Below are 22,852 nucleotides of genomic sequence, written 5' to 3' on the forward strand. Positions count from 1 at the left end.
GCATCTGTCAAGCGTTCGTTCAGGCAGATTACCGTAGGATTTAGAGGAAAGAAAGAAGAAAACAAAGGGGCTCGACATCGTGGAGATGTTCGGCGAATCATACCTTGACGACGGGGCCTCGCGGGCGGTGCAAGCGGGTAGCCGGAAGAGCACGCCCATTGAGTTACGCGCCACGAATCCCGCGGGCGCCGTTCCTGGTGGCACGGACAGGCACCAGCAGCACCTACGCTCTGTGAAGGAAATTATTAAGACGCTGGATGAAGAGCACGAGATCAGCGGCCCCAAGGGCGGCTGCTGCTCTCGCATCGTCGTTCCACTTCTTACGGCGTGCATGATCATTGCCATCTTTACAGCCATCGTCTATACAAACGGTACCGGATCGAACGTCGGGGCCTCCCCACGTGTGGCGGTCATCGTGCTGGAGGGGTTCTCAGGCACCGTCTTCCACGCTCTCATGCAGTCTGGTGTGCACATACCGAACATCGCGCACCTGCTCTCCTCACCGAGTGGGGTGTGGGCTGAGTGCTCGACGAGTGTTCAGTCTAGTTGCGCCCGTGCTGTGGTGGTGGAAAACGACACCTCTGGGGAGGCGTACGTGAGTGCAGCGGCCGCGATGACGTCCCTCTTCTCTGGTATGCCACCACGCGCGCACCAGGTGTACAATAGAAGTCTGGAAGGTATGTCAGCGTACGCAACCACTTCCAAAATGTACCCCAGTATCGCGAAGCGCGTGAAGGATGCGGGGATGAAGGTGTCGGTGGTGGGCACCTCGCACGTCATCAACTCTCTCAGCTTTGTCTCTGGCAGCTGCTCTCAGCCGGGTGTGCTCGACATGGAGTGCGCTGCATCACAAGCCGAGCTGTTGCGGTTGAGCATCGACGAGTACTCGGGCAACGTGCAGCTGGACTGCCTGGCGCCATCCTCGTGCAACATGGACACGCGCAAGATGAGTTCACCGACGAACCCGCAGAACTGCAGTGGCGGCCAAGCCGAGGCGCAGTTCACGCGCCAGCTGAACAGCATATTCGGCGGTCTCGCCTACTCGACCCCGACGCAGGGGACCGCCACGCAAAACACGGTCGCCGACAACCTGGACGACTCCCTCTTTGTCTTCCACTTCGACGCACTGGCGGTGCGGGCGGCTAGTGCCTACCTGCCGGAGTTCCAGTACAGCGCCTCCTCCAAGGAGTATGTCGCGCAGGTGTACCTGCTAGATGCATTGGTGGGCCAGGTGATCAGCTACGTGCGCGACCGCTCTCGTAGCCAGAAGGAGAATTGGCTTATCCTCGGGGTCTCCAATCACGGTGGCAGTGGCAAGCGGTACGATACCCCACTTTCCCTCTCCCCCGAGAATACGATCGCTTTCTTCATGGCGACCTACACCAGCAACGCAAAGCGCTCTGTGACGCTGGCGCCGCTCCAGCGGCCAGTTACGCAGCTCGACGTGCTACCGACAGTGCTGACGTGGCTGAACGTAGCGCCGTACGACGTGGAGACGAACGCCGTGATCGCTGGCACGAATACGACAGCGGCGAGCCCGGCGGTGATGGCGCACGTGGCGGAGCGGATACACTTAGAAGGCGTTGTGCAGGGCATCTGCTCCCCTGGCACCTCTCTGAAGGACTGCGGGTCGTAATCGCTTCTGTCTTCTTTGGGTATCTCCCACGAGGGGTGGGGTGTGGGGTGGGGGGGGGAGGTGGTTGGGCTTCATGGAGGATGGGAAGGATGAGGGAGAGACGCCGTAGCCTCGGTGGTAGGATTGGGAATCTGTGATGAGGCATGTCGGAGGAGGCGGTGCTGTGAGCCCACAGGTGATCGCAGAATGCGCGCCCCCTGTGACAGCGTCGGGCTCTTTCGATGGTTTCCTTTGCTTTATTTTTTCTCTCACCGGGGCCTCCGTCTGCGTACGTCAGTGACTTCCTCCACTCGCTCTGGTGCTGTTTTCGCTTGTCAGCCCCCGCATTCCTCCCAGTTGCCGCGTATTTGCCGTATCTCTCTCTCTCTCTTGGCGCGTGCATACGAGGGCCTGTGCATCTGCGCGCGTGGGGGTCCGTCTGTGCTGGGGCGGAGTCCACCACCGCGCGCGTCTACACTTGCGCCGCTTTTTCTTCTCTCTTTCGCACTCCATGCGTCCCCCCCCCTTCCCACGACTGCGTGCGTGTGCGTACGTGTGTGTGTGTGTGTGTGTGTGTGTCTTGCTGCACCTGTTGTTGACTGATTCTCACTGTACACGTGTTGTCGTGACTGTATGTCGGTGTGCGTCGTGCGGGTCTATAAATCCCTTGAATCTATCAGAGCCACAGCAGGAAACGAACGGGAGAGACGGTGCGGGAGGCAGCTCTTCACCCTTCGTTTCTCTCTCTCTCTCTCTCTCTCTCTTGACTGCAAAGCTGGTGAGCGGCGTCAGCAGCGCGTGTGCCCCCTCTAAGCCCGGCGACGTGTACGTATGTGGGCGCACAACAGTGGGCGACGTGGGGAGGGGGGGGCTCTCCTTGTGAAGGCCTTTCTTTCTGCTTCCGACTCTACATGGTGGCCTTCCACGCCCCTACGCCTTCCAGGCCCCGTATCTCACCTCTGTCGCATGGCCGCTCTTCCTTCCCCTCTTCGGGTAATAATTCACATTCACCTCGATCGCTACTTTCATTTTATACACTTTTCTACTCATGGCACACACGCACACACACACACACTCCTACCATCGACGAGGTCCTGTGGAAGCGCCCTATCGCTGCGCTCTCCTTCATCTTAGGCTGGGCTAATACCGTCTTTGGCGATTACGCTTCACCACGAACTTCAAGGCTGGAAAAGGGAGGGGAGAGAGAGCGGGTGCAAGCGTCCTTGCATACCCACTTAAACGCGCACATGTTTCTCATCATAAGGAACATCTTTCCACCCACATGCACGCACGCACACCAAAGATGGAATGTGCATCCTCATCGTCCTTGCCCAGTGTAGAAGGGACATCAGGGCACGGCAGGATTTACAGCGCTACGAGGGGCGGCCTTGGCGCGTTTCAGCAGCTTTCTCATGCTACTGCTGCCGCCGTCGGTGATACAACGCCAGTGAGCACCGAAGCCTGTGCATCTCTGAGCCTCACCGTTGGTGAGGCAATGGATGCTGTTGCGGTTCAGTGCGCGCGGCGCGGTCTCACAAATGCAGCAACGTGGCTGAGTGAGGTGAGCCTGCACGCACTACCGTCGCTGCTCTCCGCCCCGCTGCCGGCGTGCTCACACTGCGGCAGCGATGGGAACTCCCTTTGCCGCCTTCTTCACACCGTGATGGATTTGGATAGCGCTGCGTTCAACGGTCACGCCATAGCCGGAGGTAGGCATGCCACCTCCCCTGTCGGCGCCTCTGTACACGCCAGATGGCAGCGTCTGCACCGAGTCGCGCTGGGGCACTTCACCAAGGGTGAGTATCAGCGCTGCCATCATCTCATCTTGCACGAGGTGATGCGCAACACGGCTATTGGCAGTGACTGCGGCGCACCCCTCTCTTCGGCAACGGGGGGGACGTGCTCCATGCCGGCGGGTGAGGCATTTGGAAATGGAGGGGGCCTCTCCTTGCCTCCACCGGAGGTGGTCCGCGGGTTCCGCACAACGACGCTGCCTTCCCTCCTCCAGTTCCTCAGCCTATACGCCCTCTTCATGGATGGCGTGAAGTCCAAGCAACTGAGTAATAACGCTGCCCAGGGAGGCAGCGCAGATGGTAGCGGCATGGGTCGCAGTGGCCCGCAGCGAGCACTGCACCCACATGCACGAGTGCTGCGTGCCTACCTGCTCGAAGCGATGCGCAACCCAGTGAACATGCTAAACCTGCCGAGCTCTAGTAACAACGACTCCGAACAGCAGCATGGCGACGAGGCAGCACTACACGCTGCTCAGGGAGGGGCTCTTTCAGGCGCTCACCACACGCCGAGCACCAAGCGCCCGTGGACGACATCTAGCGCGTTGTGGGTGGCAAGCAGCACCGTGGTAGGGGCAGCGGCAACCGGAGAACCTGCCGTGATGACCACAGGCGCCTCTGCCTCTCGGCCTGCGACAGCACAGCCGGCTGGCTACATGCATGACACAGTCTCTCCTAACACGGCCGCCTCATCCGTCTTCTTGAACGCCTCGCCAGCTGGCTCTCCAGCCGCCAAGACGGCGGTACGAGGTGGCGCAGCAGACATAGCACCTACATCACCCCTGTTACGTGTGGATCCATACTTGTCGTGGCTGATGGGTGTGGTGCTACGGGAGCTTCGCATGCGCCAGGAGAGTGCGACATTTCTGCTGGCGGCGGTGAGCGTCAACCCACTACTGCGGTGCGCCTGGGAAGACCTCGCGTGCCTCGTGAGCCGTGAGGCGCAGCTCGGGGATCTGGAGGTCGCTCTGGATGGGCTGGAGCCCTTTTTCATGGCGGACATCTTCGCTGCCGAGGTGCGGGGGCTGCTAGGGGTAACGCCGGTGGCATCGGCGCGACTGCGCATCGCCGCTGCGGCCGCCTCAGCTCCAAGCGACGGGTCCACTCCGTCGCCAGAAGGGCCACACCTGATGGCGACGTCAGCAAACGCCATGAGCGACGTCTTCCTTGGCTCAACTTTGCCGCCTTGTTCTGCACTGCCCGAAGGAGACGCCACCACCACTACCACCACGACCGCCAAAGCAGGCATGCGCATCTCGCCACCGTCGAGAACCAACGCCGGCGCAACGCCGCCCCTCCTCGCCGCCGCGCCGTCCAACGCGTGGGAGTGCTTCTCGTTACTGTTCCCCGACACGCCGTTCTTCCTCAGCCAGCTTGCACACTTCTATTACCACCAACGCAACCGTCTCGATAAGGCGGAGGCGCTCTACCAGCGCATTCGTGTCATCGACCCGCACTACCTCGCTATCTTGTACGACTACTCGAATGTGCTTTACACGAAGCGCGACCGTCTGGGTCTCAGCAGCCTCGCCCAGTCGGTCTACCAGGCGGACGCGTTCCGGGCAGAGACGAACTTCACTGTGGGGAACTACTACGTGCTGCTCGGCCAACACGATCGAGCTGCGTTGCACTTCCATCGCGCGACCGCGATCGACCCACAGTGCGCTGAGGCATGGCTGCTACTTGGGCACGCCTACGTGGAGGTGAAAAACACGACAGCCGCTGTGGAGGCGTACCGGACGGCGGTCGAGCTAAACGAGCGCGATTACCGCGGCTGGTACAACCTGGGGCAGATCTACGAGTTGCTGGAGGCGTACCACCACGCCCTCTACTACTATTGGCACACCACATCGCTGCGGCCGGCAGATCCGGGGATGTGGGTGGCGGTGGCCAACTGCTTGGAGCATGACGGTCGCATTGCCGAGAGCATCGCCTGCCTCGAGCGCGCAGAGACGTACGACTCGAGCTCCTCGCCCAGCTACCCGGCGTACGTGCGGCGGATCGCTACGCACCACATCTCCAACTCGAGCTACACCCGTGCATGCGTGTATCTGGAGAAGCTTGCGCAAAGCCCCGCGGCGTCGGCAGAGGATCTGCTCCTCGCCCTTCCCTTCATCGTTCAGCATTACGTGCAGCGAGCGCGGAGCTCAATCGAGGGGTTTGCACGCTCCCCAAGCCACGACATGGTACTCTTCTCGCCAAGTGCGAATAGTATGCCGTTGATGACGTCTCCGTCATTGGGCGCGGTGGCAGCGGGCCGGACTGTCCTTCACCATGCACGCGCTGCTGCGGCACTGCAGCACCTTAACAAGGCTGAAGAGCATCTCAGTACCATGGCGGAGCTGGTGATGCCATCCGGCCACAACAGCGCCAGCAACGAGGATGCAGCCTCGATTTCTGCAACGTTGTCTGCGGCTGGCGAGGGCGGGCAAGACGGCACAGAGAGCAGCGTGCCGCAGAGAGCTGCCGAGGATGGGCCTAATAGTCGACGGACACTTCAGTTACGCAGCGGTCCTGCCGCCAGCACCCCCGTCTCCGCGTCATCTTCTGCAGCGCTCGCTGCCGTCGCAGCATCCACAGCGCCGAGTGTGGGTGATATGCCACCAGTGGCGTTTGTTCGCAGTCGTCACCAAGACATCTGCATGCTGAGAGCACAGGCAATGCATCTTCTTCAGATCAGAGCACGCACAGGCGGTTCACCTCTCCCCGCGGCAGCATCCGCCTCTGCGGCGACGCAGTCGGCATCTTCGCCAGCGCAGCAACCGCAACCACAGCAGCAGCGGCACGGGAGTCCGCTTGTGCCGCGTTGTCGCGCGTCTGAAGGTTGATCGACCAAGTGAACGCAGCTCTGGTGAGCGAGGCCGAAGGTGATCGTTGGCACACTCGAGAACCTTCTTGAGGGTCTGTGGGGATGGCCCACTGACGCACACCCTCCTCCCCCCACGCGCATAGCGTGAAGACGATACCGTTGCTTCTGACGAGTTCTGTTCTTCCAGTGCTTTGCGTGTATAGATAACACATCTCGCCACGTGAAATTGTGCGTGCGTGCGTCCAGGTCTAGTAGGACACCCATCGTTAGATTAACGAAGATATGCTGAACACATGCGGGTGAGGCTCTTGGGTTGCTACGTGTGTGTGTGCGTGCTGATGGATGTGCGCGACTCTGTACGGTAGCCGCACCTGCAGTGCTGCCGCTTTCCCTCCCCTTCAGCTCTCCGCACATCGATATTGCCTTTTTGGGGCGAACGGCGTCTGGGGACACATCCACAGGCCCGCAATGCAAACCAAATGGGGCCGTTATAGGCTGTCAAGATGCCCCCGCCCCCCCCCGCTCCATTCGACCCCCTTATCGTTGCTACGACCCTGCCTCTCTCCCTCTCTCTCTTTTTTTTTCACAGGTCTCCTCCGTCCCCTCGTTATTGTCTCTTTAACCTGCACGCGTTGCCTTAAGGCTGTGTGTGTGTGTGTGTGTGTATGTAGGGGGGGAGGGGGAGGGGATATCAGGAAGTGGCGCACTTCCCCGCAACACGAAGAGAGCGGCTGCCAAGCACGACACAGCGGCAACTTCCCCTGCACATCCATAGAACCGCATTGACACCCACCCCTACACCGTAGTGCGCTGGCGCTCTCTCAGCACCACCCAGGGGGGGGTGCGCTTCTTTTCCTGCCCTATCTTGTCTCTGTGTGCGCGGAATTCGTAGAGAACCCCCACCCGTCCTTGTTGAGGAGGAGAGGGCGTGTGTGTACGCTGGTGTTTGTGCGTCGCATCTCACCGTGAGACTCACACGAGGGAGGAGCAGCGTGAGACGACATCCACGCGTCGGTCCTCTCGGGGTGCGTCCCGTAAAGTAGACGTGGAGGCCACGTGTATCTCCCACACCCAACACGAAAGGGGGAGGGGGTCTACCATAGACATCCGTATGCCTGCCACGTTGCAGGTGCCACCGCCACTGGTAGATCAGGACGGTGTCTCGGCCTGTAGTGCGCAGCGCTCAACGCTCGGTGTTGCCACCGGGGCCCTTGCTGACAGCAGCACGTTGGGCCGCCAACGCTCGGTATCGTCATCCTCTCTGTCCACATCTTCCGCCACTCTTTCATCTCGAGAGCACATCCCGAGAACTTTTGGGGAAGGCGTGCTTAGCAACCGACCCGATATTCCAGCAGGTCTGGTGAGAGTGTCAGCGATGACGGCAGCGCCGTCGTCAGCCACTTCGTTACGTTCTGCATCCACAGCCTCCTCCTCGCCGAAGTCCTCGCAGGCTACAGTGCTCTCAGGGGGCAAGCGGAGCGGCTCATACCCACGTGATCGAGGAAGCAGTGGTGGCGCCACCACTCTTGAGCCGCAACACCGGTCGCTACCCATGGTGCCCACAACCACCCAGGAGGCTTGCGGAGGCCACTTTCCGCATCCCGTCGCGGATGGCACCCTCGCTCGCTCGGTGCCGCTTCCTCTGCTGGTCGAGCAGCAGCGCGATCGCATTCGCGCATTGGTGCAGGAGCGCGACACTGCCGCAGCGGAGCTCAGTGAGCTGCACACCTTGTTCCAGCATCTGCAGGGCGACTATGAGGAGGCAACGCGCGAGACGGACGGGTTGCGACTACAGCTGAGCAGTCTCCGCATGCAGCACGAGATGCAAAACGAAGAGCACCAGCTGTTGCGGGCAAGCCACGCGCACCAGCAGCAGCGCATTCAGGAGTTTGAGTTGGAGTGGGCCGGCAACTCCAAGCATCTCCGTGAGCAGCTGGACACGCTCGTTAGTGAGAGGGACGCCATGCAGGCACAGCGCGACGCCTGCATGGCTGACTGTACCGACTTGCGCCGGCAGTTAATTCAACTGCAAGCCGAGATTCACAGTGAAGAGTCAAAGCATCGTGAAACGCTGCGAGAACAGGCCGAGACACACGCGCAGCAGCTCCGCTCTGCCCTTCGAGAAAAGGAGGAGCAGCTTCAGGCGAGGGCGGCAGCGACCCGGCATGAGGCACGGCTAGTGCAGCAGGAGCTGGATCAGCTCGGCGCCGGTCAAACTGCTGCGCACGAGGAACGCGAGTCCATGCGATGGCGCCTCTCGGAGCTGGAGGTGGTGGTGACAAAGAAGGAGCAGCTCCGCGCGGAGCTGGAGCGGACGGTAGGTGCGCTCCGCTTGCGGCTGGCTGATCAGGAGGAGGCGGCGCGCCAAGATGCGCAGCGCTACGCGCAGCGTGTCCAGGACCTGGAGCAGCTGTACCGAGGTCAGGTCTCACAGGAGCAGCACCGTGCTCGGACGCTTCAAGACGATCTGGCCGCTTCCCGCAAAGCGGTGCAAGAAGCACTGCGACAGCAGGAGGTCCTTCAGCAGTCCCATAGCGAGCGGACGAGGGAGTTGACAACTCGCGCCTCAAAGCTCGAGGACGATCTCCGCCAACAGCTCCGCGCTCTCCGCGCAGAGTTGGAGGAGGCTCAGGCGCGTGCGCTTCAGCACGAAGCTACCACTCGCCGCATCCAGCGCGATACAGAGACGCTGCAGGCTACATGCTCTAGTGAACAAGAGGCGCGTGAGCGGCTACAGCAGGCGCACACAGCACAGGCCCAGCAGCTGTTGCGCGCCGAGGGGAGCGTGCATGTTCTCCAGGCGCGCCTGCGAGAAAAGGAGAGAGAAGCGGAGCTCCTGCGGTGCGCCATGGAGCAGGCCACATGGACGCGAGAGATGCGGCAGGCAGCGCGCCACACACTGGCATCCCTTCTTGGGGTGCCGCGGGTGTCCGTGTGCGGTAGCCGACGTCGCCGAAAGGGCGAGGTGGCAGCGGAAGGGGACGAGGAAGAGAGGGAGGGCTGGTCACCAGCGCTGCAGCTCGAGTGGGCGGCGGAGGCGCAGGGCAGTGCCCCCTCCCCATCGTCTCGCAAAGGCCAACATACCGGCCATACCGCAACTACTGACGAGGGCGACACCACTTATGCTGTACCGGAGGGCGGCGAATCTGTCCCATCTGCCAGCGAGGCGGAGGGGGCTGTGTCGTCGACTTTCAGGAGTGCTGTTCGTGTGAAACGCGCGCAGCCTGCGCCGGATAACACTTCTTCGAGTCTTCAGCGCCCACCAGCGACGCCGACGCAGGCAACAACCGAGCAGCACGTGGAGACGATCGAGCGCACTGTGCAGCGAGGTACAGGCCAGTCTGATGGCGAGGGGCACGCGGGACCATCCGCCGAAGGGGGGCATCTACTTCAGCCGCCGCTCTCGTTCCGCGCCGGGTTCCCACTGACCGCCACGCCGCCTTTACATCCGGGGACGCCGTGCGCAGCTGGTGGTAGCTCTCCGTGGCGGGCTCAGGGATCGGCTGGCAATGCTGCCTCAGCATACTCTACTGCAGCCGTGTTCCGCGGTGCTGGTGGTGACACATCGACGTTCTCATCGCCTCTGCGAGTGCCCTCCTTTATCCAGGGCCACACCACCGCTGGCGTTGGGGTAGCAGCAGCCACTGGTGGGGAGAATCCCCTGCGCACCCCCACCGGCGCGACAAGAGCACAGCTACTTTCTACACCCCTTCCCTCCCGTCAACAGGTGGGTCACGTCTACAACATCTCTGACGAGGAAGAGCAGCGACACCAGCTGCAGGCGGTGATTTCGGGCGGTACTGCTAGTCCAGGTCCCTATGCTACAGAGCTCACGCGTGGATGCTCACTCACACAAAGACCGCGGTGGGCGTCACCGCTGGCAAGGCAGGCAGGCGAGGTTTTCTTCGATGATGTCGTGAGAGCGCCGCGTGCGCAAAGTTTCCCGGCGAAGATGCTGAATAGGGGCGCAGATGCAGGTGGTGTTGCTGTTGCAGCAGTAAGCCATCCGCGACGCGCGGTGTCGGCACAGCTGACGGCTATTTCTACTGCACAAGTCCGTGCCTTCAACACGTACCTCACGCCCTCTACTTACCGCGGAAGTTTTGTCTCAAGCGACAGAGTGAGCGGGACTGGCGATACTCGCGGTGCGCAGCCATCTTTTTCACTGGGAGACAGCCTCACCTATGACAACGGAGCATCTGCACCAGGCGCCCGCGCGGCGGAGCTCATCGCGCAGCTGCCACATCCCTCATCGGGGGCTTCCTTCGGTGCTGCTGCGGCCTCTGACAAGTCGCCGGTGATGGAGCGCAGGGCGTTGAACATCAACCGCCACCGCAACGTACTTCACAGCGGAGATGCGGCGCTTCAGCAATATCTTCGCGACACCGTGCAGCAAGTACTCGCTGCTCACGAACACGAGGGGACACCCCAGCGTGAGCCGCACCATGCAGCACGGCAGCGGCTAGACGGCAGTTCCTCTGTCCCTGCTGCTTATGGATGCCGCGGAGATGGTGTCAGTAGTGTAGGAGAAGTGGATGAAGACGATTTCGGCTCTGCGTCTCTTCTCCGCTCGTCCGTTGCAGTGCCGCTTGTGCGACCGACCCCACAGCCAGTGTCTACGGTGAGCTTCGTGAACGGCGGCGGGGCGACTCGCATGGTTGGCCCAGGTGACAGCAGCCGAAGTGATGCACGCCGGCACGATTCTGAGAGAGAGCAATGTGGAGCTGACGGAGTTGCCTCTGCGACTCGGCGAGGTCGTCTGACCACTTCAACTCTACAAACGACGCCATCAGCATTATCAACAGCGACAAGCACTCAGACCCGTCTCAGAGACGGCGGCATTGCACACACGCTTGAACAACTTGCCAGCCGACAGCAGCAGCTCTTGCAATCACTGGGCCATCTACCACACGCGATAGTCCCGGCCGCGCACAGTGCCACTGTCTCATCCCCGTCACCGTGGCAAGCGACAGCTGCAGACCCTCACCTCAACGGGGACTTGCGGAGCGGTGCCAGTATCACTGTGCCCAGATCTCTTTTCCCGCAGGAACGCGGATGCTACATTCAGCACCAGGGCCAGCACGAACCTGAAGAGAGCCGCGGCGTAGTACGGTCGTCTGTGGGTGTGAGCGCGGCTGGGGAAGTACCTGCAGACGCCGCCGACTCTGTGTTGACTGTCAGTGCACGTTTGCCTAACACTGATTCCGCACACTTCGGGAGAAGCGTTGTTGCAGAAGGTCATCCTGCAGCCTCGGCACGTTGTGTGAAGGAGAGCGATGTCGGCGCCGATGTCGAGCTTGATCCTCGGCAGCTCTCCTACTCGACCACCGCCACCACGGCTCAGCTCACGGATGCACAAAAGGAGGGCCAATCAGCGGCGCGGAAGGGAATGAGCGACTCGACAGCAGTGGCTCAAGGAGCACAGCCCGGAACTGAAGGGCAAGATCGGTGGCTAGCGGGGTCAGCGCTCACAGTAGGGGTGGTGGTGACGACCACGGCAAGCGCAAGGTCTGCGCCATCCGTCTCTGAGGTGTCATCGCTGTCGCAGCTCGAGAGACGGTTCGCCGCGCCATTCTGATCAGGACAGGGGAGAGGTCTAAAGGAGGTGTGCGTGCGTGCGTGCGAGACTCGAGAGGAGCCGCCCTGCACGAAGGTGAGCGAGGTGGCGAGGCAAGAGCGCCGCCAGGCCGCAGAAAAAGGCCGCACTGCACTTCCGCTCATTGACGGACTGACGAAGCGCCACTCCCCCCCCCATTCGCAGGTATGGGAACGTCTTTGTCCTTTCCGAGGAAGAGGAAATGGCGCCGATCATCACGATGATGCAACCCCACAGAACTGCGGATCTGATACGCGGTAGGGGGGAGGGGCGGAAGGCTACACCAACGCGTCGCCTACGTCAACCAAAGAAACACGCAAATCGAACGCAACGGAAGAGAAAGACTTGGTTGCAGGAACAGTGCTAGGGAATGTGGTGGTGGCCGTGACCTTTGGCGTTGGCGTATCAGCAGCGAAGGGTAGCCGGTAGGTACGCACGCGCAATCGTGATCTCAGGGAGATGAAGATGCCTGAAAGGGGAGGGGAAAGGGCTCGATGCGCGTGTGTATGCGTGTGTATGCCTTCTCGCTCCACTACATCGAGGTTGGCCCTTCTCTCCTCTCTTCTCTTAGTCCCTTACACATTTTCGCTCTGACGGCGCATCCTCTGTATCAAGCGGAGTACGCGTGGAAGCTGACCCGGTACAAGCACGACTGCCGCAGTACAAGCACCCCCCTCCCCCCCACACACACACACTCACTCACACACATACCTGAAAGAAAGAAGACTTACCGTCGCAGTCAGAGCTTACAACATGCTGCGCAACGTTGCTTGTCGCTTGGCACCGAAGCCGTGCCACCTAAACCCCCGCGTAATCGAGGCGGAGTACGCCGTGCGAGGGTTAATCCCATCCCGCGCGGACGAGATCAAGGCGGATCTGGCCGCTGGCCGCGGCTCCTACTCGTTCCAGAGCCTTGTGTACTGCAACATTGGTAACCCGCAGTCGCTGGGGCAGATGCCACTGACGTTCTGCCGGCAGGTAATGGCGCTGGTGGATGCGCCGTTTCTGCTGGAGGACCCGGAGATAGTCGCGCGGCTGCCAGTGGACGCCGTTGCGCGAGCGCGTGAGTTCCTTGCGGAGATCGGCACGGGCACTGGGGCGTACACGGAGTCGTTTGGGTACCGGTTCGCACGCGCTGCTGTTGCTGCCCACATTAACCAGCACAGCCACCACGTAGGCCCCGCTGCAACGGTGGACGATGTCTGTCTGACGGACGGGGCGAGCACGGGTGTGAAGGTGTTTCTGCAAGTTCTTATTGGTGGTTCGAGCGACGCGGTGATGGTCCCGATCCCGCAGTATCCGCTGTACTCTGCGCAGATCACGCTGCTTGGTGGGGTGAAGGTGCCGTACTACCTGCGCGAGGCGGAGGGGTGGGGGGTGCAGGCGTCAGACCTCGCTGCTGCGTATGACCAGTGCGTGGCCGAGAGCGGCGCGACGCCGCGCATTTTTGTGTGCATCAACCCAGGGAACCCGACAGGGAATGTGCTGGAGCGCTGCGTGATGGAAGACGTGGTGCGGTTCTGCCACGAACGTGGGATGCTGTTGCTTGCGGATGAGGTGTACCAGGAAAACGTGTACGACCCGCGGCGCCAGTTCGTTAGCTTCCGTGAGGTTGTGCTTGGGATGCCTGAGCCGTACTGCGTGGAGACAATGCTCGTGTCGCTGCACTCGACGTCGAAGGGCGTGATTGGGGAATGCGGGCGGCGTGGTGGGTACTTCTGCATGACAAACCTGCCCGGTGAGCTGCGCGCGCAGGTTACAAAGCTGTGCTCGATCAACCTGTGCGCGAATGTGAACGGGCAGGTGATGACGGCGCTGATGTGCTCGCCGCCGCGTGAGGGCGATGCGAGCTACACGTTGTACCGGCGCGAGTACGACGGGATCTTTACGAGCTTGAAGGAGCGCGCTGCGCTGCTTGCACGCGAGCTTGCGACTGTGCGTGGGCTCTCGTGCCAGCCGGTGGAGGGCGCGATGTACGCCTTCTCGACAATCACGCTGCCTGCGCGGTACGGCGCGCGGAACGAGGAGCTGAACGCGAAGGAGGGGCGGCAGCTGGCGCTGGATGCGCGCTGGGCACTGGAGCTGCTCGAGTCGAGCGGGGTTGTGGTGGTGCCGGGGTCCGGGTTTGGCCAGGCGGCGGGGACGCTGCACTTCCGAACGACGATTCTGCCGCCGCTCGCGCAGATGGAGCGAATGGTTCATGCGATCCGCGAGTTCCAAGAGCTGCTCTACAAGCAGTACGCGTAAGAATCTGGCATGCACGCGCGCGCGTTTGTGCGTAGATAGGAGGAGGGGGGTGTTGCTCTCATGTGCCTGAACGGCGCATGAGAGCACGGGCTGCCGCTCCTCGATGTGTGCGTGCGTGTGCGTGTGTGTGTGTGTGCTGATATGCTGGCGTAAAAGTGATCTGTATGAGTGTATGTGTGTAGCACACTTACATTCTCTTTAGGTGTTCTCGATGACCTCTTCCCCCACTTCTTTCCGTCTATGCCCATGAGCGTGACGATTGTATGTGTGCATGTATGTATGTATGCTGTGCCGCTTGTTGGTAAAATGGAAAAGCTCAGAAGGAGAGGCGAAAGAAACGAGTGGAGGACTGGTGGCACAGAGTCGTTTGCTGCAACGCGAGATATGCGGCGTTGATGGGTCTCTTTCCATGGTGACCGACCCTGGTGTACTGAAGAGTGCGTGCATGCCTGCTTTCCCTATCACAGGCGCTTGCATTTCTGCGCGCGGCACTGCTCACGCAGGCAAAACGTGTGGACTCTCTCTCTCTTGGTGTGCGTACTCTCGGCAATTTTTTCCTCTCGATAACCTTCTCCCGCCTCATGTCGTTTTCTTTCCGCTTCTCTAATGCCTCCCCGCCGCCCTCTCTTTTGATATTCACGCGTACATCTTACACGCTTGCCTGTTGTGTCCCTCTCCTCTTCTCCCCACTCCGTGTGACGGCGGCGTCTGCTTTACCGCTGCGCGTTTGGGTGTGCGTCTGTCAACACCCACCCACCCACACACACACCCACACCCACATCTCGATATTCCGTATGCCCGGCAGCTGGTTAGACCCCTCTCCCCCGCATGGGCACGCGCAAACACACCTTCACTCTCACCGCAGCTCTGCAGGCATCCCCCCTTTTCTTCTCCCCGCTGTGTGTTGCTGCCGCCGCCCGCTCTCAGAGCTTTTAAACGCCCACGCACCCATTCTCACACTCGCGACCATAGACATATTTATAGAGACTTTCCCCCTCCACCCCCTCCACCCCCTTACCCCACCCGTAGCAGCTCTTCTTTCCTCTTCGTCGTCTATCGGCCATCAACTTCACCTTGGCTCCCGCCGCCTTTCTTTCGGCGTCGCACTTCTTCAGCGCACCTCATTCGATTTTGTTTGCACTCCACGTGTACTCACCCCCGCTGGTCTTCCTCACCGCTCTCTCTCTCTCTCTGAGTGTCTCCTGCCTACGCTCGAAAGAGAGGGACTGGCACCCTTTGCTTTTTGGGCCTCTTCTTCATGCTCTGACACTCACGGAAACACAAACGAGCCTCCCCTCCCCATCCCCTCTCCCTCGTACTGCTGCTGTTGCTGCTGCCGCCTCACCATCTTTCTCATTTCACCTCTCTCCGCAACGCTGTAAGACGTGATTGATCGACTCCTCCTGCCACTCGCTTGTCTTTTCACCCCCCTTTTTTCCTTTCAGCTTTCTTTTCAGCTACGTCTGACGCGCATACACCCGAGAGCACCGAGCAGGCACGCAGGCGCCTACAGTACTACCGGCGCGCTCACGCCTGCCACGCACACTTGCAACAGCCGAAGCGAGAACGAGCGAGCAACTACCCCTTTCCCCGTGCGTGACCGGTCTAACGGAAACGTGCGCGAATCTCCTCCACTTTGTCTTTCCTTTATCCGTCGCTTTTCTCTTGCATAGACGTGTTCAGCGGTAGAGAAGGAGAGGCCTGCGCGCACACACGCACGCCCTTTCACCATGCGTCCATGCAGGAATCTCCTTCAGCGCTGCCTCGGCGGCACACTGTGCAACTCGCCTCTTCTTCTTGCCTCCGCAAGATCAAATCGAAGTGGCAGCACTGGGGGCCGTGCTATGACTGCTGTGGCGTCGCCGGACACAATTGAGATCGACGGTGAGCTGTTCCGCTCGACGGAGTACCGGCACGGGGGTGCGACGGGGTCTCGTCGACGCCAACGCCGCACACCAGCGCAGGTACTAGCCAACCAGGGCGGCGACAGTGGATCTCAAGGTGCTGCCGGTGACGCTGTGAACTCTGTAGAGAGGCTTCTGAAGAAACATGAGGTGACTGCCGACGGCGGCTCCGCCAACGCTATCCCGGTTTCACTCAAATTTCGGTCGAGGGTAAAGAATGGGCTAGTGACACCTCCCACGCGTGCCGAGGAGCCGGCATCTGGTGGAGGCAGCGGCAGTGACGGTGATGACCTTGGCGGGCCGGCTTCTCTGTCGTCTTCGGCGATGTCGACCATAAATGAGCAGCAACATCAGCTCTTGACAAACCCCTTCCGTGGCCTGCACGCCGATGTGTCCCGAAGCTATCGTGTCGACCAGCTGATGGAGGAGGCGACCGCGACTGACTTGATCCTCGCCCGGCAAGAGAAGAAGTCCACCGCTTTCTCCTTCTTACACTTTCGCGCTGGTGCGCGTTTCTATGAAGGACACTGGGGGAGCGTGGCTGACATGCAGGCGCAGCTCGATACGTTCGCCAAGGCTACGCAGACGACCTCGTCAAAGCGCATCTCTACTTCATACTTGCGCGGCACGCCGATCCCTGGCTTCACGCTATTCAACAACGATCTCGGCTTGCAAAGCCCGTTAGTGCAGTGCAGCTATCCACTAATCGTTGCTCAGCGGCTGTTGCTGTTCCCCGATCATTTGCGGCACTTCCACACCATCTGCGGACGTGAGCAAGTGCCGTGTGACTTCTACGCAGACCTCGACCTTCCCGGCGAGTCTGCCGCCGGGGCGGAGAAGACGCTGCTGGAGGTACTGAAATACCTGGAGGTGCGGTTGCCCGGTGTGGGTTTCACTGACCCCTTCTTTCTCGTCCTGACGAACGCCGTACCAAGCAAGGATAAGATGTCGTACCACATTCATGCTCGGAGCTTCACGCACTTGAAACATCGAGCGCTCGACACCAGCAGCGGGGCACAGCGCAAGTCATCATGCAGGAAGACAAAGACGCGCCGCAAGAAGGCACCGACAGCGTCAACCCGCCGCGGATTAGACGAAGAGAGTATAGACGAGGAGCACGACAGCGATCCCTACGACGACCTGAGTGACATGGTCAGCGCCGTGGATGGCAGCCCCAAGGGGTCGGCGTCCTCGCGCCGCGGCAGTGCTGATCTCACCAGGGTGGTGGCGTTTCAGGACTACCGCGCAGTAAAGCTTATCGCTGACGAGGTGAATCAAACACTCGGTCGGGATATCATTGACCAAAACTGCTACCGACCAAACGGTATGCTGCGCTGCGTCTTCAGCGCAAAAATGCCCTCTGCGCAGGATCACAATTACCGTCTGCAGTCCGAGAGCAGCGCGGAGGCAGCGCGCAGGCGGCTTGTGCCGCTTGTGACAGCCTCCGACCCGGCATTGCAGCGGTACTTGTCGGAGACCGAGTCGGTGCTCCGCACCATGACCGATCCTGAAATTCTGGAGCTGACCTTCGTCACCAGGCATCTGGACGCGGACCCCAAGGTGATCAAGGCCGTCCACGAGCACGCTGCGAGTCTCGTGGCGCACAAGAGCCACGGCCAGGACGGGAGTGCGGAGCAGCAGCACCGCGCCGCCGTGCTGCATGCGACAAGAAAGTACGGCTTTAAGCTGATTCGCTCACGCCAGATCATGGGCCCACAGGCAACGCAGGCTGCGGAGTACGATGCCTATGGCAACGTCGTGTCACCCTTCCTTACAGAGGCTGCAAAGTGGCGCCGTTTCAAGTCGGTCACGGCGAAGCTGCGCACCTTGCCACCTCGAGCGGCGGAGACCTATGACGTGTGGGTGCGCGTCGGCCTCGCCCTCCATAACTTCAGCAACGAGGACCACGTCTTCGAGGAGTGGGTGCTTTTCTCGCTCAAGTCACCGCTCAAGTACTCGCGCGAGGTGTGCCGCAAGAAGTGGGTGCAGTTCGAGCGTAATCCCGACGCGCTGAACTGGCGCCGCGGGTACAACTACCTGAATTCGACCGTGTGGCGCCAGGTGTGACGGGGCCAAAGGGGGAGAGGAGGCGGGGAGATGAGGAAGGGTGGGTATACACATGCTTGCTACACACTCCACATGCGCATCACGTGGCGGCGCTGACAGGCTGCGAAGGACAGGCAGAAGGGTTGCGAAGGTGCTCTGTTACAGCACACGCTTGCCGTCGTTTTTTTTTTTGTAGGGCTGGCAAGTGTGTGCCGTTGGAGAGGCGGCGGGTATCGTGTGGAGCGAGGAAGCGGTGCGTGTGTGCGTGTGCGTGTGTGTGTAAGCCATGCGCTTGTGGTTCGGCCTTAAGAGTCCAGGAATGTCTTCTTGTGGGCTTGCTGAAGCGTAGCAACAGAGACGGAGAGAGAGAGAGAGGGGGGGGAAGGAATGGCGGGAGGAACAAGAGCCCACTGTGGTGTCAGTGGCTGTGGTGACGATGATGGCGTTGATGAATAGGTGGATGAGTGAGGGGTGGCGTGTGAGCTCAAAGCGCACGTTTGTGGCCGTCCTAAAACTGTCTACTCTCTCTCTCCTCTCCCTTACCGCGGGTGTTCATCACACGCGCCACTTAAATGCGCCGCCGCCTGCACTTTCTCTTGGTCTCTGTCTCTTCTCATTTCCTTCGCAGGTTTTGCTTCCCCACATCATTCCTCCTCTCTTCCCGGTGTTGAATGGGCCCCCTCTCCTCTCTTCAACTGACTTCTTTCCAGCACCCCTGCACTCCTTCTCTTACGTCTCCTTCGCTTTTCTCATCACCCCACCCTTGACGTGTCTTGCGTACGTGCCACAGTCGCTGCTTCTCTCCACCTGCGCCTTTCTCTCGGCAACTCCTCCTCCTCCCCCCCCCCCCCCCGGTAGTTTGGGTGTTTTCGAAAATTCGTATTTACTTTGTGGCGCGGCGCCTACCGCTGCGATGTGGTTTCCTCCTCCTCCTCTTCGCCGTCTTATAGATACGCCCTTCAGGTCTGTCGTTCGCTCTTTTTTCTGCGGGTTCTTCCTGTACTTGTGCATAGGCTACGCCATTCCCCTCTCCTCTCGCTCGTTTTCTCTCTTCCTGGTGAGGTCGTGGGGGAGGGGTGGAGGAGAGGGGGGCACCGGGTGGGTGTGGGGGCCTTTGCGCAGGAGACGCGGCTGGATGTCGAAGGTGGGGGGAAGGTGGAGTGAGGACGGATTCCTGAATGGCTGTTGTGCTAAATTGCGCCGATGAAGATCTCACGCGTGTACAGGGAAGGTGGCATTTTTTTTTTTGGCTGGCGCCACTATGCATGCAGTGTGTGCGTGTATTCTCGTCTTTTCTCGCTCTGGCCTCCCTGCGCGCGCCTCTGTCTCTCCCTCTCTCGTTGGCGGGGGCGGGTGGGCCGCTGTTGTCGCGGCGGCGGTCTTTTCTCGGTGTGACACGGCGTTGAGTTTACTTTTGCGTGTGCGCTCGTCCCTCTCTCCTTCACTTTTCGTCCACATTTCCGTTACTTTCATTTGCGGCCCTTCTGGGTGTTTGAGTGATCACTTGTTTCTTCCATTCCCTCCCTCCCTCCCTCGCTCCCTCGCTATGGGCGCGCGTGCGTGTGCCTGCGAAGGAGCTACACGGGGGTGCTTATATATATATATATATATGGGCGAGAAGTGGTGTGGGGTGGGTGAGTGGGTGAGGAGACTGCACCCCGTCTCTGTCCCCCCCGTCTGTCTCGCTGGTGTGCATTTGTGTGTGTGTGTGTGTGTGTGTGTCTGTGCGCGGCTTGGTGTCTTTCGATGTGAGGGCGCGTTGTCGTCATCTTCGTTGCCCGCTGGCCATTCTTGAATGGGTGCGACCGACAGTTTTGTTCGTTCCAACGTACTTAGGTGGATCAAAGCAAACACTCAGGCACTAAAAGGCAAGACGACACACTGACCGAAAAATGGCCTTTCCCCGAGCGCATTCTCGAACCGCAGGGGCTCAGCGCCACGGTTTGGGGTAGGGGGACGATGCGGTGTCGCCATTCTGCTGCCTCGTCTGCATCGCGCTTTTCCGTGCGCCTTCGCGCCTGTTGCTTGTGCCTTGTTGGGCGCGTCTCTTGGGGGTGGCGGGCCCTTCTCCCTCCAGCCCCCCTCCCCCAAGAGACGCGCCCCTCGTCCCCATTGCAGCGCATGCGTGTTTCTGTGCGTTGCACGTGCGTCTTTTGCTGCCGTGTGAGTGGAACGCCCTGTGGGCAGTGCACACGGCATATTCTTCATTGTGTTCACACCTCCATCGACTCCCCTCTTCCTGTCCTTGCCTTGGGCTACTTTCTTCTGCACGCGCGTTTGTCTGTCTGTCTGTCTTGCGTGTGTTGGTATGCGCCCTCTCCTCTCTCGTCTCTCTCTCTCTGTGTGTGTGTGTGCCCCTGCGAGCAGCAAAACAACGCGCAGTCTTTCTCTTCACGGCGCTGCAGCTGGTCGCTTCGTGCGCGTTCTTTCTGACTCTCTGCTCTTCCACACGCTCTGAAAGGTAGGGGGGGGGGGGAGGAGGAGTTGTTAGCACTGCAGGTATGTAGCGACCAGAATACACTAAACACCTGCGCTGGCACACATACACGCACGTACATACAACATCCAACACCCTGACGTAGCGGAGAGGTGTGCCTCTCCATCTGTGCTGCTCGTCCATAATGACACAGCCACCGAGCGCCTCGGAGAAGGAAAAGACGGCCCGACTTGTCGAGTCGCTTTCCAGGCATGAGCAGGTGAAGCTTTTGGCGGAGGCGCTCCTGCGAGAGTACATGCATCGCCGCGGCCTGCGCGAGACACTGCGCACCTTTGACGCGGAGAACCCGCGAGACGAGCGCACCATCTCGTCTCGCGCTCTCATGCGCCAACTGCTGAACATTCCTGTCGAAGGCCGGCCGTCGCGTCTGCAACTCACCGCTTCTTCCTTGGCAAAACCGCAGGCGCCAACCTTCATGGAGGAACTCTGCTCCTACCGGCTGACAAAGCGCAGCTACAGGATCCCGGACGGGAAGCAAAGTGGCAAACCGCACTGTAGCCAGGAGGAGGAGGAGGACCCAAGTGATGTAGAGCTCCGCGCATTGCATGCATCAGCAGATGCACAGCGGGCGGCAAAAGCTTTATGCGAGCAGAAGCAACGCGAGTACGAAGAGCTACTCGCCGCGGAAGAGGCCTATCAGCAGCGCAAGGAAAAGCACAAGAAGAAGCGAAAGCACAAGGGCGCGAGGAGGCACAGGGACAAGCAGCGCGTACGTGGCGACGCTGACAGCAGCGACGACGGGGCAGAGAGCGAAAGCGGCAACAGCGATGGTAGTGAGAACGAGGAAGGAAGTACGCTCAGCATCGGCTTTTCCCATACATCGAGAAAGGCTAAGTCAGTTTCATCGAGCAAGTGCAGGATGCCGGACGAGTCCAGCGATGGGGCGAAGGAGGCCGTTGTAGCAGTGGGCGCGCACTGGCAGCCTCCAGGTAGTGCTGCTCGAGCAGGCACCAATCATAACACCGCGGACGATGGTGTCTCTCGTCATTCTGCGAAGCGCATTTTTGGTCGAACAGCGGATCTCGGGTTGGACAGCGACGATCACGAGGTTAGCAGCGACAACGAAAAGGTGGGGCTGTTCGGGCTTAGTGGGGCGAGTCAGCAGGTGCTGATGGCGCGAATTCGCGCAGGGAGTGAGCACTGGCCAACGCAGGCTCATGGGGGTGCCACTCATGCTTACGCCAGCAGCACGCGAAATCATAACAGCGGCGTGAGTGCTTCAGGCAACTCTCTGAGCGCTGCACCTGCCGCTCTCTCGACGGTAGCTGGGCGAGATGCAGGTGGTAGAGAGTTTGGCTCGCTGCGCAGCACTCGACCAGTTGGACGGGCGGCAGTAGACTTCGACCCCAACGGCGCGTATGAGTCTTCATCCTTCTCTGGGTCACTCTCCGCCACTGTACTTTCTGGCGTCAACGGAGGCGTGGCTGCGCTCCGCATGAAGACCTCACCCATCCCCATTCCTGGCCTGAGCGCAGATGGTGCTGCGAGCGGGTTGAGCAACACGTATAGCAGTGGTTTTTCTCTGGCGAGATCGGCTGCCAAATCAGCCTCAGGCATTCTAGTGCGGCATGGGGACGCGCCGCCGCAGCGCGACCGTGGTGCGGCCAGCGACGGCCCGATTCACTCGTACGACCGAACCGCGGTGCCGCGCAGCAGCGCGTTAGCCGGCAGAAGCGATGGTAGCAATGCGCGCACTGCCCTCCGCAGTTCGTCTCCGAATGCCTCTGCTATGAGTGAGTCGACTTCCTCCGGGTCCTGCCATACGCCTTCTCGATCCTTTGCCAACAGTATGGGTGGCGCTGGCGGATCAGGCGGAGGCGGGGGCAGTGGATTGCGCCACGGTATCGGGTTCCGCACGTCGTCTACTTCTGCGGAAGGAACGGCGCTTGCGTCGACCTCAGTCACTGGGGCCGCTGCCCTCGCCGCCGGTGCTGCCAAGCCGAGCCGTAAAGAGCGCTGTGTAAAGCTGCTCGTGGATTGATGAGAGGTGTGAGGAGCGCTATTATGTGTGTGTGTGTGTGGTGAGCGTGTGTGGGGGCGACTGGAGGCAAGAGCACAGGGACGACGTCTGGTTGCACATGAACAACCAGCACCTACCTCTGTGTGCCTCGGCTTGAGTGTGTGGGTGCCTGTGTGCGTCTCTTTTGCTCCCCCCTCTCTCTCTCTCTCTGTGTGTGTGTGGAAGGTCTGTCGTGGGTGTCAAGCGGCGGCGCAGGCTGCCATTCTCTCTCGCCTCGCCCTCTCGCTGCTTCTGCTTTCCCGTACTGTTCGATGGCATTTGGCTTTGGCTTTTTTGGCGGCGACGGTGGTGGACGTCGTCGTGGGGGGGGAGGGGGAGGGAGGAGGAC

The 22,852-nt window shown here is 60.6% G+C and overlaps 6 protein-coding genes across 6 annotated transcripts; all 6 read left to right on the forward strand.

Annotated features, from left to right (window-relative positions):
• Nucleotides 1–85: 85 nt before the first annotated feature.
• Nucleotides 86–1,636, forward strand: LBRM_12_0600 (conserved hypothetical protein; the record flags this gene model as incomplete). The annotated part of the gene is made up of 1 exon (XM_001563060.1): nt 86–1,636. The coding sequence occupies one exon, from the start codon at nt 86–88 to the stop codon at nt 1,634–1,636; it is 1,551 nt and encodes a 516-aa protein (XP_001563110.1).
• A 1,474-nt stretch (nt 1,637–3,110) lies between these two features.
• LBRM_12_0610 (conserved hypothetical protein) lies at nt 3,111–6,233 on the forward strand (the record flags this gene model as incomplete). Its single annotated transcript, XM_001563061.1, has 1 exon — nt 3,111–6,233. One exon carries the CDS (start codon nt 3,111–3,113, stop codon nt 6,231–6,233), a length of 3,123 nt encoding a protein of 1,040 aa, XP_001563111.1.
• A 1,533-nt stretch (nt 6,234–7,766) lies between these two features.
• Nucleotides 7,767–11,792, forward strand: LBRM_12_0620 (conserved hypothetical protein; the record flags this gene model as incomplete). Its single annotated transcript, XM_001563062.2, has 1 exon — nt 7,767–11,792. The coding sequence occupies one exon, from the start codon at nt 7,767–7,769 to the stop codon at nt 11,790–11,792; it is 4,026 nt and encodes a 1,341-aa protein (XP_001563112.2).
• A 771-nt stretch (nt 11,793–12,563) lies between these two features.
• Nucleotides 12,564–14,057, forward strand: ALAT (alanine aminotransferase; the record flags this gene model as incomplete). The annotated part of the gene is made up of 1 exon (XM_001563063.2): nt 12,564–14,057. The coding sequence occupies one exon, from the start codon at nt 12,564–12,566 to the stop codon at nt 14,055–14,057; it is 1,494 nt and encodes a 497-aa protein (XP_001563113.2).
• Nucleotides 14,058–16,285: 2,228 nt separating this feature from the next.
• On the forward strand, nt 16,286–18,028 carry LBRM_12_0640 (conserved hypothetical protein; the record flags this gene model as incomplete). The annotated part of the gene is made up of 1 exon (XM_001563064.1): nt 16,286–18,028. One exon carries the CDS (start codon nt 16,286–16,288, stop codon nt 18,026–18,028), a length of 1,743 nt encoding a protein of 580 aa, XP_001563114.1.
• Nucleotides 18,029–20,628: 2,600 nt separating this feature from the next.
• LBRM_12_0650 (conserved hypothetical protein) lies at nt 20,629–22,485 on the forward strand (the record flags this gene model as incomplete). The annotated part of the gene is made up of 1 exon (XM_001563065.2): nt 20,629–22,485. The coding sequence occupies one exon, from the start codon at nt 20,629–20,631 to the stop codon at nt 22,483–22,485; it is 1,857 nt and encodes a 618-aa protein (XP_001563115.1).
• Between the last annotated feature and the right edge of the window lie 367 nt (nt 22,486–22,852).

The sequence above is a fragment of the Leishmania braziliensis genome, chromosome 12, assembly GCF_000002845.2.
Source record: "Leishmania braziliensis MHOM/BR/75/M2904 complete genome, chromosome 12".
Lineage (NCBI taxonomy): Eukaryota > Euglenozoa > Kinetoplastea > Trypanosomatida > Trypanosomatidae > Leishmania > Leishmania braziliensis.